The following is a 14,712-nucleotide window of genomic DNA, read 5'->3' on the forward strand; positions in this document are numbered from 1 at the left end:
AAAGACGAGAGGGATCAAAACATGGATCACCAAAAAAATACGCCCGGCTTTATTTCTAAAGGAAAAGATATCCCCAGGTGAAGCCTCTGGTATGGATTCAGGAAACAAGGACACTTGAGAGAGGCTTGGTGCTAGAAAGTAACTGGAGATGATGCTGCATTTACAGCCCACCAACTTTATCTACAGAGAGCACAGTCTGACACCCGGTGACCTAGTCTCAGGCAAGCAGAAGTCAATGATGGGATAAGGTATAACTGATGGTCCAACATGCCACACTACCATGGTTTGCCTTTGTTTTCCTGCATTACCTGTAGCGGAGTTGCATGATAACATTGACTGGTGGGAAAAGAAGTCCACTTTAATCTGCTGCAATGCGTCCTCTGCTTCACAAGAAAGATGTTATTGTGTTTTTAAGTGCTGGCAACCTGCAGGAGGGAAATGTCATTCAAAGCAAGGATGAGTTGTTCCATTGTTACTTTAGAATTCACTTTTAGAGTCTAATAAAGTAGTTCGCCTCTTCTACTTCAGAAAACAGATAAATATAGCATCTAGAAGGCAGAATAATAAAGCTATTGACTGGGTCCCGCTCAAGAGCACCTCACTGATCTGAAGTGGAAATATAACAAAATAGCAAAACAGTACAATTTATTGATTTTAGATTTGATTTTAATGACTCACTGGCACCTGACTCCTGTGACTCCTGATTTCCTTTCACACAATCCCAAACCCCTGCGATCTCTGTCTCACTGAAGCCATACAGGCGGTAATTACGAGTTCAAAAGGGCAACATGAATCATTGTCAACTCCACTGGTTAACACGCCCCCGTGACCAGAAAGGTAAATAATTCATGTTTCACCATCATTAAAAATGAAGGCGCACTCAGCAAACGGCAGAATCAGCATTTGCTGCAGAACACGGTCAGCAACATGGCGGCTGATCATTTGCAGCGCGAGTTTTGGAAATCATTTCCCTCCACAGAGACATGGTTCTCATGTTCAGCATTATTTTTTTTAGAACCCTTGTGTTGGTTTTGGTCAGTCCCCCACCTGGACCTCTCATGCATCCTCAATAGTTTTAGTGGCTTTAAGGTGTGGAAACGTTAGTTTTTATTAACAGCTCTAAGTTAAATTTGGATATTAATAACTATAATTTAAATCAATTAAAATTTAATTTGTATATATATTTGTCATAGTTAAAACAGATGACCTATGAAATCTGTCAGCTGTTTAGGTTATAAAATTTGAAATGACAATTAATTTCTACACTGTTTATTTGACTCCTCCTGGGCTCCATGTTTGAGCTTGACAGCTTCTCAGGGCGTTGCAGCTGAAAGGATTTGTTCAGAAAGAGAGCGAGATTTTTTTTTTTAATGTGCTGTTGTGACTTTCTCGCAATTGCCTGGTAAAGCTGAAAATCTCAGTGTGACATCTTAAGCCCCCCTCTGTCTGTCTCACCCTGCAGTGCTGCGAGACCGAAGTGAGGGCCTCTATCAACACCAGCGTCCAACACAACAGCATCTCGACCTGCTGCTGCCGGAGGCTCGGGTGAGCGGGAGATGCTATCATCATCAAACACTCATTTGCTTTTCACATTGCAATGGAAAATACCTGGCTCGAATTCAACGTCACTTTTGGTTCATTCAACTAATATATACTGTATCTGTGGTCCATTAAACCCGAAGGAAGCGCTCTGACATAATCTCTTCTGCGTGTCGTGTGTGTTTCTTGTTAGACTGGTGCCCACTCAGGACAGGTCACATGGTGGCACCTCTGTGTCGGACCTACAGCTGCAGCTGGGCAGGCAGACGCTGCAGTGTTCGGCTTTTACTACAGGTGAGTGGAGTATGCTGACCACAACCGTCCTCAGACTCAGACGTTGTTTTCATCACACACTCATTTATATTATTGATCACCCACCATAACAAGTCAACAGATAATTGCAAGACATGCCTGTCAAGAAAACAATAATAATAAAATAATTGACAAGTGACTCACTGCTCGAAATGACTGCCATTGTCCAGGAAAGGTTCATTATCAAATGTGTGTCAAACGCACACTAGATGTACAGCCACTTCCTGTTAACTTGTATATTCTTCCCATTTAGATCCTTTTATTTTTATATTTTATTTGTATTGTCTTGCACAAAATGTTCAGTTCCACACTGTGGGATAAATAAAGAGCATATTCACAGCAACAGGTGATTATACAGGTAAGGCAGTGACGCAGCAAACATGTGATATTACAATGGAGCCTTGAATTGCTCTACCGACTTTTATGTATAATTGTGGCTACACAATGAGTCTCAAACAGATAATGTAAAACTTCCAGTTGCAGCTTCCGGCAGAGACTTGTTCCGTGGCATCGGATTATCACACATGAACACGCTGATGAAAACAAAATGCTGTTATCTGAAGCTGAAACTTCCTGCCCAAACCTTCTCATTTTAATAAAAGACATGCAAGTTCTCATTGTAATGTAGAATTCACTTAAGCAGGGTTTATTCAGTATACAGCCTGTCAATATACATATGTGGGCCTCTATCAACAAATGTTTTGTGTGGGCCCTTTTGAGTTTTTCCTTCAGTCGTCAAATCTCCCACACTTGTAAAGTTTGTTCGGATCAGGATGTTAATTTAAATGTTTGCATTTCCCAAGTTATTGCTAATGTTTATATTAATAGGAGCCCGGCTCAAAAGCTCTACAATAATGGCAGTTGTGTTGGGCCCGGTGAATCACACATTCGTTTCTAAATTTGTAGCCTGTATGTTATGTATTTTTCTCCTCCTAAAACAACATTAGTGTTTAAATTTTTCATTTTTGGCATTAGTTGCAAAGTTGTCTGACACTGAGCCTCACTCTGCTGATGTTTGAGACAAAGCTAAAAACGGAGGTCATAGGTCAAACCTACAAAGCCTTTTATAATTATATTTCTTAAAAGTGGTTTTCATCCACAGGTGAAATGTTGAAAAGACGTACAGCAAAGATCCAGCCTTTTCCAAAATCCAATACTTGTCTTGTCGCTCTGATGGATAACAATGTATTTTTTCATTTCCATGACATTAAATGTGTGAAAGATAAGGGGAGCCACCTTTCATGAACATTGCATAATCTCACGCTGCATGAAGAATACAGATGAAAATAATGTATTCAGTCGAAGGCGTTAATAAAAGAAACACGTTGAAGTATCTCTTCTCTTTCAGACGACGAGGCATTTGATTTGAGTCTGGGTCTTCAAACACTGCTGGAACTTAAAGTGAGTCCCGTTTTGCCTTGAGTGTGTATTAATGCATCAGCGATCGCGTTCATTAAGTCGACAGTTCTGTCGGCATATTAATGTGAATATGAGAAGAAGAAGACAAGGGGGAATTGGTGCTCAAAGACAAGTCATTTATTCAACAGGAGGTTTTTTCTCTTTTTTGGGGGGTTAGGTGGGTGAGCCAAAGGCCTCTTTGTGTCCTTAGAACTAGGTTATTGGCCATTTACAAAGTACATGCATGAACAGTGCTGGCAGAATGTCTGACCAGTTGGTAGGCAGACAACTGTACCATTAGCGGTGCCAAGGGCTGGAGTGGGGGAGTGGGAAGTGTCTGGGATGGTGTTGGTGTGAAGAGGTATGAGGGGGAACAGTGTGTACCCCATTAGCTGTGATCTGACTGAGATGTGGACATTTACAGGCCAGAACAAAAGTTTGTGGGTACAGCGGCGCTGAGAGTTAGACAGTGATGTATTTTACTTTTGTGTTTTCCTGTTTTATGCACCTTAACTTGGAGAAACTGGATGAAATAAATTATGTGCTGGAGGGGAAGTGTAGATCAATGGACAGGGAAGGTCCAGGTGAAGCATTGAGTGCGAACAGTGCAGGAGCAAAAGTTAAAGGGAACATTTGAAGGACAGTAGTGAGACAGGAAGCAGAGTTAGAAGTGGGAGATACTGAGGTGGCCATTGGGAGTGACTAGAATGGGAATGAGAGGCTCATGTGGAGAACTTTGGAGACAATCTTAGAGACACTGATGGGTTGGACATATGGAGAGGAGAGACAGCGGCCAGACAGAATGCTGGAGGTGGAGACGAGGAAGCTAAGAACCTCCTCTGGCCCAACAAAAAACAGTTTGTATCCAGGTCTTTTGGCGTTGGGCTGCGTGTGCTTGTCATCTTACAAACTAGTCTCTCTTATTGGATTACACCTTTGGTCATGAGCTATAGGTTATGAGCGATAAAACAAGAGTGTGGTACAAACTACCGAGCTCTTTGAAGGAGGATGCTGTTTTGGCGGCATCTAAGTGTGAGCAATGTTTGGAGCGAGGCTACCATGCAGTCGTCTTTAGATTTTGACGGCGATGACTAAAGACGAAACATTTCTTCTATAGGTGATTCAACCACTAATTCAGAGATTTGTGTGAGGTAATTGAGCTTTCTTCCCAACGTAGTGCTGCTTGGACCTGAGCTGCCAGGTTCTGAAGCTCGGGGACGGAGAGGAGCTGCCCTTCCTTAAGGTCGCCCACGAAAGCCAGTGCCAACACGACAACAACAAGAACCTGTGAGCCCAAGCCAGTGGCACCGATGGCTGACCCTGCCTGGCGACTGGTTGCCACAAAGCAGTGTGATGCTGGAGGCAGGACCGTCCGACTGAAGCCGGGCGTGTGATGGATGAGCATTTCTAACCATTGTTCTTGAGTTTACATCGCTGTTGAGCTAAGCAACCTCTGCTGGACGAGTTCAAGATGGCGATTTGATATAATCTTACAGTTGATCATTTTTATATTTTACCCTAGCATACGAAAAAATTGTGTACTTGTATCTAAACCCTCACTTGTAATTATTTTAATGATGGCGGAATATCACACACTTGAAATAGTTATAGTTCTTTTCTTTGCATAAAACCTGGCCTTTGGACATGGCAACAGCACAACAGAGGGGGCGGTTGATTCCTTGGTTTGTCATATTCTTCATGACGTCTCGAATTATTTGTTAGAAATTACGACGTCGCTTGTGTTTGGTGATCTGCCTTAGTGGAGCAGTTAAGTGAGCACTGAAGGATTTCTGTCAGACGCCGTCCCAGGCCAAGCCTTCTAACCAAAATCACATCACATCAACACATGCCTGCCAACATCTTTGGATATAGCTTTATCACAGCACAGTTTCAGTCTATGTTCAGAGAAAAACCCATGTGGACTGACTGTTCTTTCGATCCTCACCGATAGCTTGTGGCTATAGTTGAGTGTAGAAAGAGAGGAAGAAAAATGACGTACTATAGTGTGCCAGCTAGCAAGGGCCTCAGGGTGCAGAAGTTTTCAAACTCCATTGTCAACAACATTATGAATGTTTGCTGGGAAGACCTTTCACACTTGCTTTCAAAAGGATCAGATGCAGAATTGTCTTCACTCCCAAGTGTTCTTGAAGTAATTTGATTCCACTTGCTAATGAGGGATTTATGCACAACTGAATAACTGAATACAGCTGGAGCCAGGGGGAAATTAAAATGATACTGTCAACAACAACTTCTCCCATAGTATATTCAATTATTTAACCTCAATAAATACCGTACTTGGACAAGCTTTCTTGTATGTTCTAGTTCATTACATGCACAAAACAAAATACAATAGAATATAAAAAATATAATTCACATATATTAAAATATATATGGAATATATTAACATAATATATATTATGTTAGGAACAGAAGATGGGATGTGAGTCATATTAAAAGCTTCTGATAGAAATCCTTTGAGGCAAACTATCACTCCTGCCGCCCAGATGGCAGATGCAGTCTGCAGATCAAACATGAATCGTAAAGTGCTGCTCCACAGGCTGCTATTTCAGTGCTTCAAGAATAATTTTAGTCCTTAAACACTGGTCACGTGGTCTCTCAGGCAGACGGCGACTAGAAATGAGGAAATGTATTTTCCCATTTCTTCTGTTTGGTAAATCCCCCCTTTGCTCTTTCTGATGAGGTTTCCAGGAGCACAGTGAAAAACATTCATTATAATAGTATATTTGACTGAACAGAAACATTCCATCTGCATGACTCTGTGAACTTGTCCAAGCCTGCATGTTTGTGTTCAAGTCTGACTGTGTCCTGTTGAAGATGCCTCAATTTGTCAGGATGTGCTGACGGGTGCACATGTGTTGGGAGTCCACGCTTCTTTTATTTATTTACAGACTACGTTTTCGCGTGGGACAAGTGGAGTAAAGATCTCTCCAGACTGCTCCACGGAGTGCTTTTTAAAGCAAGCTGCCAAAACTGAAACCCAGCTGCCTTCCCTCTGCGCTGCTGTCAGGAGAGTAGAACCATTGACCCTGTCCACATGTATATGGATACTGAATATACTACATTACACGTACTGCCCCTCTCACAAACGTTCACTTTGCTTTAAGCCCTTGATCCTTTGGGTCTTTTTAAATCATCCACACACCTGTCAACACTACCGTCACATTTTAGTTGAGCTGGAAGAGTGAGACAGAAATATGCACGTCAGAAAGCAAAGTTTACAAGCATAAATCCCTACTAACTTGTGACTCCGGTGTCATTATTGACCGTCTTTTACAGACGACATCTCCACCATATGAGAGATAACCTAGTGTAATTCCATTCTTATTTGTTTCAAAACATTATGGTATTTTCCCTGTTGACTTAATTTGAAAGAAAAGTTACATGCGTCTTATTTAATGGGAGATTTGCAGAATTAGAATTCTAACTGAAGCTTCAGTGGCAAACAAGTAAAGCCTTAACTTTAGCTCTCCCTATCTTTGATGCATGATGGTGAGGTAAGACTATGTTAAACAGACCATATCTAGCCACCTAAAAGAGCAAATAAATCCTAATAAAATGTTCGGACATTACTATAGATTAAGTGATGTCATTGGCTGTCTGTCATGTCACATGGTGAGGGGAGCGTGACTGGGTTCTACAGTATGTAAAAGTGCAGAAGGTGCGCAAAACTTGATTTTTACATCAGAAATTATACTTTTTTTTTAACAACAACAATAACATATGACAGTATCAGATGCATAATATTAATAATGAAATGAATCAAAATTTGATTAAAATAATAAGGCACTAATATTCACATGCATTATATAACTGTCACTGACCATTTTAAAGACATATGGACGCATTTTTACATTTTTTTGAGCACACAGTGGGTTCCTTTAACATTCAATGCATTAAAGTGTAGCTGTTTGTTAAAAACCATAGAAGAGGCAAACCAGGGTTGGCAACAGCATTTGGACAATTGGATTCTGAAAGCCTTCACTAAGCAGTGATGGACAGCTCCCACCCAAATGTCCATGTACCGGTGGTAAAGGTCAAAGGCTGCTCTCCGGCATTTACAGTTATTCAAAGAAACGTGTCCTTTTTGTGCTTTTATCTTGTCATATTTGCTTGGGGACTTTTGAAGGCTGCAGCAAGAGATTAACTGACCTACACTTCTAGCTCTCCTCTCAGTTGTCAACCGCTTCTGTTGTCTTGTGTTTCCCTCTGATGATTACTCTTGACTTTGCTGCAGTATCCATCTAACCTCTTTTCGGAAGACTTGTCCGTTTCCCTTTGACGTGATGGTGACCTTCCCAGGATGTGTGAGGAGAAGTGATGTGTGACTGAAGTTTATTTTTGGTGTTTCTTCTCTTCTGAACAGTATTTTCCCTGAACAAAAAAAAAGAATAAAACTATACGTATTCTGACTATCCCCGCTTGTGTTGCTTCTTTTATATGCAGAGGACGTAGGAGAGAGGTTTGACGTGGAAGCAGCCACCGTTCATTCGCTCTAATCTGAGTCTGAGTGAGTCAGCAGACTGGGTGTAGGAGGGATCCACTAGAGGACGGCGAGAGCAGCCAGTTCCTCACATTGATTCTCATGCCCTGCACCGGCAGAGTGTGTGTCCATCAGGCTAAATAGGGAACGTTATCGTCTCTGAAACAGCAGATGTTCCCACAGCACCGTGGTGTTCCCTCTGGCTGCCTGGTGATCAGCCCAGAGATAAAGCAGGCTCATGTCATGAGAGCTTGGCAAAAGCTTCCCACTGCTTGTTAGGAAATATGGAAGTGCAGCCCATTCTGATCCACCGTTACACAATATGCTGTTCTTGTTTCAAGAGAGCCTCCTGGTCTTGACTGACAGGCTCTTGTGAAGATGATTTGCCTGCTCTTGTTTATGCTAAAGCCTCACAGGAACTGAATATTACAGTGAATCTTGCACATGAAAATCCCCCACTGTCTGCTCCTCCTTACTTTTGACTCACTCACCACATCCTGTTACAGTTACAGGTAGCTGCTTGGAGGGGACATGTGGCTGACAGAAACTCAATGTGGATCTGTTTCGATCGAGAATGTTGCTACGATCTTTCACCTCAAATGCTGCTCCCATCTGCCTATCCTCGAGAGCGAATGGCATCAAAGTCACTTGGCAGCTCTACGTCTTCACGCAGTAGTCTGGCGTGAACTCACTATAATAATAGGTCAGTTGTTGGCAAAGGGTGTTAACATTAACTGCTGTTGATGCTGTTGTCCACTGAAGCTGTTTGCAGATCCAGTCCAGGCAGTGGGTGCATTTCACTCAGCATTGATTCAGTTGACTTGGCCATTGTAATGGAGCAGCAGATCTCCGTTCCTGGACGGGCCCTCTCCCGAGTGATTGGAAACTCCAGTTCATTCAGAGGTTGCCACAGCTCCCGGGGCGCAGTTCCAGACACCTCATGGCAGCTCATTCACTGAGTGCCAACACAGTCGTTCTTGGCCACAGTAGCAGGTTGTTTCTGTCAACACCGACAGAATGTTTTGCAGAGAAAAAAAAAACTGTGGTTAATTTCAACAGTTGTACTTCTGCAGAGGTTTTTATCTGGATAATGCAAAGAGTATCATCATCATCGTCTCTAGAAATCAGACCTGGTCCCCACACCTGTATTTATTTGGCTCTTGTGTTGTCAGAGTTGACAATAAATGATCAGAAATGCTTGTGACTGACTGACACCCCTGCCGTTTATTACTATTGCAATTTGAAAGTTCTAAACTAACGCACTTCTCCCTGCAATTGGATCCCGATTCACACCATTCTAATCCATGTGGCAGCCAACACCGGCTGCATCTCTGCTGCAGAGTGCGAGTGGGGAGGAAGTAAATCACCATAACAAAATGAAAACACCCACTTGCTTTTCAACATTTAACATTCAACATAAATTGCGCTATTTTGAAATGTAGTTGAAAACATTCTTTTACCATATAATTAATTTTTTATACATTTTGGTTACTATTTTATCTTGTTGTCCCTCAAACTATATAAATGTAAATATTTTGTAATTAAGTAATTTATATTATCTTCACCTTTGCTCACATTTCCTTCAAAGATTCAATTTATTTTGACAATCTGTTAATGTATATATAATTGAATACACATATAGCATATTTAATTCATAATAATAATACTATAGCAAGATCACATTTGTTGAGATTCTACTTTGTTTTGTTTCCTTTTTTTAAAATCAATATTTCAATAAAAATTTGCCTTTTTTCTTCTTCAGTAATTGGATGTCACATACTCATTGAGTGGTTTTGCATAAACAATTTACATTTAAAAAAAATGTACAAAAAGACCACGTAGTTCAAAACAGGTTGAAAGTGCCACTAGAACATCAATCATGGCTGACACACCATGTCCATGACTCTGGTTCTGGTTTCACCTTTTCAAAGATATGAATCACAGAAGCTGATGTAACTGAATAACTGTACATTCCAGCACAGTCTCTTCTACAATTGTCCATAAACCTGTGAACAGAGAGACAAAAAATCTTGAAATACTGTAACTGCTGAAGAGTCAGAGTGAGTTTGGCGAACAAAACTGATTTTCCAAGATATAAAATCCTTGGCACCTCAACTGTAGCGACTCACAACAATGTGTTGCCCCCCATCCCAGCAGAATGCCTGCAGGAAGAACATGTGATACTGAAATGCAGTATTCATCCGTCTGCTTCACATAGCATTCACTGGACGTATTTTCCTCAAGACGCATCTTCAAATTTATAAGGGTTCAATTTTAGCAAGCGCACTGCAGGGCTGGCTACAGCAGGGCTCCAGAAATGGGCCCTGGACACCCACACGTAGGCCCCACTGGATCAATGGAGAGCGCTTCTTCTTCCCATACAGCATACTCTGTAACTTGTGATGACTTGAGAGACCGAACAATCTGAGCAATGCACAGAAACAGACACACCTGCTGGTGGAGAGGATGTTGATGTTAATGAGTTCCGCTTGCACAGAATGTTGCAAGGCAAGTCGAGAAAGTACCTGCGACTGGCAGTACACAGACAATGAGTTCTCTGTGACTACAGCTGACTGCATTTAGAGCACATCGTTCAAAAGCACTTTTTCGTCATGGAACAAATGGAAGTTTCTGACCTTCAGTTAAATATGTGTTACACAGTGTCAGAGACGGGAGTCAGGGTCCTCGATCAACCCCCTACTATGAACTATGTACATACTAACTCGGATGATTGATTCGGGCGGTTAACTGTCGGCGCTGTCGCCAACTTTCCATGGAATGCTGACATGTGCAAGGCTGAAGAACATGATTTACTGTAACATTCAACAACAAACCAGGTAAAATCAGTTTAACATTAAGATGTGACATACAGTTTTAAACAAATGTGTGGTCGGTTTGTCTTTAGGTCTCTAAGGAGACAGCCACGTGAGGGTCCTATCGACTGGTCCACAGTTTGTCCAATGAGGGTCTCGGGTCAACCTCACACTCCAGTGGGAATGAAAGGAAGTGTGTTGCCTTGGCTGTTTTGCTCTTAGCGTCAGTGATAAATATTTAATCAGAACATTCTGTCTCATTTACTTCCTCCACACCAGCAGATGAGAAGAAACAGCAAGCAGAATCCAGGGGCGGGTTGTAAGCTGAAACCTTCATGATGTGAGTGGTAGAACAAACTCATAACACTTGTTTTCATGGCACAAAAATGATTTTAAAAAGTGCAAAGAATTCATAAATAAGAGTTTTTTTAAAGGTCCAAAAAAAACAAACCAAGTTAGTACACTGAGCTGAAGTATGTAATGTGGTACTAAGCAAAGGCTCAAGGAGAAGAAATGCACCACGTACAATCTGCCTCAACAACCTGGAAATATGTGTTTCTGTATACAGTGCTTTTATTATGGAGTACTGTTTGAATGGTGCAAATGGTGTGTACGTGCTGTGGAAAAAACATGGCTTTGGGAGCACATTTCCATCTTCGCAGTAAGCAGTAATTCTTACTTCTTATCCAGCAACAGCCCGCCCCAGGTGTGCTGCGCACTTGTATGCCTGTCAGTCCAGGGTGACCTCTTTAATGAGCACATAGAGAGGTCACATGTCAGAGGTCACCCAACAGAATCCTGGTTCAGTACCGTGACAGGTGTTTTAATGCTGTTTTGTAGGGTTGTGCTGGTTCATTGAGTTGGCCTCATGTGCTTCTGTCTCTCCAAGCTGCCAATGCTACAACCATGAGACACACCGCCTCTAATTTAAATAGCCTCCTTTTTTTGCTCATGCTATCATAGAAAACCCAACAGACCAAAGTATCGCAGGCTCAGTGAATGTCAGACTTGGGTGAAGCTAGAATTGGCCCCAAATTTAGAGCTTTTTTTCGCTGGGTTTTCCCGATTTACAATCAGTTCTAACCAAAATGACATCTCAGGGATAAGATGCAGGTGCCAAACCTCAGGCCCACAGGCCTAATCCGGCCCTGTCATTTTACGAGGCCGGTAAGAGCGTGAGAAGTGTACAAAGATGAATGCTTTGACCTTTGGCAGGTGAGCAGGTGGAGATTACAAAGAAAAAACTAAAAGGGAATTGGACAAGTGAAAGAATGTTTGTGAAAGAGTGTCTCTGCTGAGTGAGTCACTGATGGAGGACTATCCACATGCATTGAAGCATGCATTGAATAAAATCAGATTTCACTAGTCAAAACGGTACTGTTGAATAAGTGTGAATTAGAAAACGAAATATTCTAGTTTGACTCCCTAGTCCACTGCATCCACCGTCTTTCCGTCCCCAAATTCCTCCAAATTCTGGTGGAAATGTCTGGCGCAGTGTTTCCCCTTTAAAATGAGTCACATATAAAGCCCTTAAATACTTGCTTCCTATTGTCTTGTATTCGGCTGACCAGTGCTGCCTCATCCTGTCCATCTATCTGCCCGGCAGGTCTCTGCAAAACTGTGGATCAACATATTTATATTCATCCTCAGAGAGCCACTGGATCCATCCCAGAGGTATTTATTTTTCATTTTGCATTCATGCTAAATCCCGAATCAACACAAGTATAAATGCCTTCAAAAGTGAGTGAGCGCCTTGATTCCTCCTATCGAGAAATTATGAATTCCTCCAGGTGCAGCTATCAGACAGACGTTATTTCCCTCTTGATGGTCGGTTCAATCCCCAGCTAGAACATGGACTCAGTATGAAGTTAAGCCTGGAACCATTTGCTAGAATGTTTAAGCATCGTCCTGTGTGACGTCAAGATGATGCTGTCAAACCGTCTTTGGAGGGTCAGCGTCAAGCTATGTCTCCATCAGGATCCCATCTTACAGCTGAGCATGACGGGGTCACAATTCCGCATTAGCCTCTTTTGAGAGGGTTTTAGACAAAGTCTCCACTTCATGAGTCATACATACGGGCTCACTACAACTTCCCTCGTGAAGATACTGTGTATTTATGGCCTAGCACTGATTCTCTTCACATATTTGACTCGAGCAAACTGGTCCTCCGTCAGTCTGTTGCTGTTTGTTTCAGCTGACGCCTGATTCCGTAAAGCATATGTACTTGACTGGTTGGATGAAAAACCTACGCCTCCTCGACCCTTTGAGGACCGGTTTGAAGGGCCCTGGACTACACAACATTCATAGGGATATGAACTATTTGCTGGGTGTCTAACAGGGAACCAGACAGGATGAGTCATCCTTTCTATTTAGTTTTGAAAGTAAACAATATCTCTGTGGAAAAGCGTCAACACATTAACCCAGTATGAACTACACAAAGAAAAAATCTAGTGAATAACATTCGAAGATCCAATATGTTGGTGACAAGCTTTTTGTTTGGAGTGTCTGACACATATAATTTCCAACAAATTCAACAGAAAATAACAAAATGATAATTAAAAATATATAACAAAATAGGTTTTGGATATTTATCTGCTTTTTAATGGAACGATCATGTGGCACTTCAAACTCAGCAATTTAGTTGTAGTGTATCTAGACCGTTAATCAACAAGCTTTAGTTCAACGGCGTTATATGCCAAAATTTCCTGACCACTCAGGTCCAGAGTGCAACCATTCACCCATGGGGAGTCATTGTTGTGAGCTGTACTTTTTTCAGAACTGTTGAGTGTGGTCTACGCGTTACTGTTTAACGTGTCCTCTTTGCTAGATTAATAAAACTGCCTTTCACTCTGTGTGCTGAGCGTGTCTCAACAAGAGCAGCGTTTTCAGAATAACTGGCGAGATTAACCTCTGCACATTTCATCAAGTCCTGTGAATTCTTATGGCTTTCCAGTCTTGTGTGTACTACACATCATTGATGTCCACATTCTATTGCCAATAGATTCAAACAAGTAAATCGCTGTGTGCAACTTATGGCCCAGGGGCCGAATCCAGCCTCTTAACACATTTGATGTGGCCTGCAAGAGCTTAAAATAGCTGACTCAAACGGAAGTTCCCTGAGAACTAGACCATTCCTGGCACAGACAGAGAGCTAAACATCTTCTTTCTGGAAACTTCCAAAAAGCAGATTTCAATGAGGACAGCTATTGCATTCCGTGTCCAATGTCTCGCCCAGAGGCCATTTGAGGCCTTTTTTTAAGAAGGTGTCAGTGCCACAAAATTGTGCAACAAGCGACATGAATTGCTAAATACTACAGTAGTATTCCAATTCACCTGGATCAAAACCACTTGAAGATATTCACGTTTTGAATTCCGGAACGTAATAATTCTTGCATTAAGCTCATTTCATTATCTGCAGCGAGGATTCCGCGGTAATTTCAGGCAGGAACTGCCACATTAGCTCTGGTGATATTTTCCGTTGACTTATTACTTTGCAAAGTTCAACGTCAACAATGAAACTTATTGCAGAGAAACTTAACATCAAGAGAGGGAAGGAAGAGAATCTCGCTAATGTGGCCTCCTCATATTGTTTTATAAATAATTCAGCGTGGTAGCAACATCAGAAGCCACCGTGATGCAGCTGCAGCGCTATGAAGTGAGCAGCCTCAGGGAGCGCGGCCGCACGCTGTCAGCTCCTATAGACAAGCTCACATGACTGATTTAGCCAAATGTCTCGTGGCGGTGGCCTTTATTAGATATCGAGACAGGATATAGCGACAAAGGTTCCCTACACACGACACTCCGACTGTATATGATGCCGCTCATGTTTGTGCTTGTTCATTTTGTGTGTGCTGGAAGGGCATTAGAGGGGGATACATCTCCATCATGAGGTGATTTCATCTCATGGTCTATAACATGCAGCTCTTCAGCTGCAGGGACTCCCTGGGTCACAAAAAAATAAAAATGTGATGATTATTACTCATTCATTTTGTCTCTCTTGGTATGAGCATTGGTTGGTTCTATGGTGAAGGATTTCAGTTACATCTCCAGGAAATGATGACATTTTCTTTCTGTTCCGGGTCACCACATTGTTTTAGGGTCACCAAAGGAGATCGCTAGAGCAACAGTGTTGCCAGTATGGTGTCAGGA

The 14,712-nt window shown here is 42.0% G+C and overlaps 1 protein-coding gene across 1 annotated transcript in view; it reads left to right on the forward strand.

The window, feature by feature from the left end:
• nrip2 (nuclear receptor interacting protein 2) overlaps positions 1-7,692 on the forward strand; it is a 28,513-nt gene extending 20,821 nt beyond the window's left edge. The window contains exons 3-6 of the mRNA XM_053863400.1: positions 1,463-1,545; positions 1,733-1,833; positions 3,200-3,252; positions 4,427-7,692. Coding sequence (XP_053719375.1) covers positions 1,463-1,545; positions 1,733-1,833; positions 3,200-3,252; positions 4,427-4,540 — 351 coding nt within the window. The 3' untranslated portion in view covers positions 4,541-7,692. The remainder of the gene's footprint in view (positions 1-1,462; positions 1,546-1,732; positions 1,834-3,199; positions 3,253-4,426) is intronic.
• Positions 7,693-14,712: the final 7,020 nt, after the last annotated feature.

Source organism: Synchiropus splendidus, chromosome 4 (assembly GCF_027744825.2).
Source record: "Synchiropus splendidus isolate RoL2022-P1 chromosome 4, RoL_Sspl_1.0, whole genome shotgun sequence".
Classification (NCBI taxonomy): Eukaryota; Metazoa; Chordata; class Actinopteri; order Syngnathiformes; family Callionymidae; genus Synchiropus; species Synchiropus splendidus.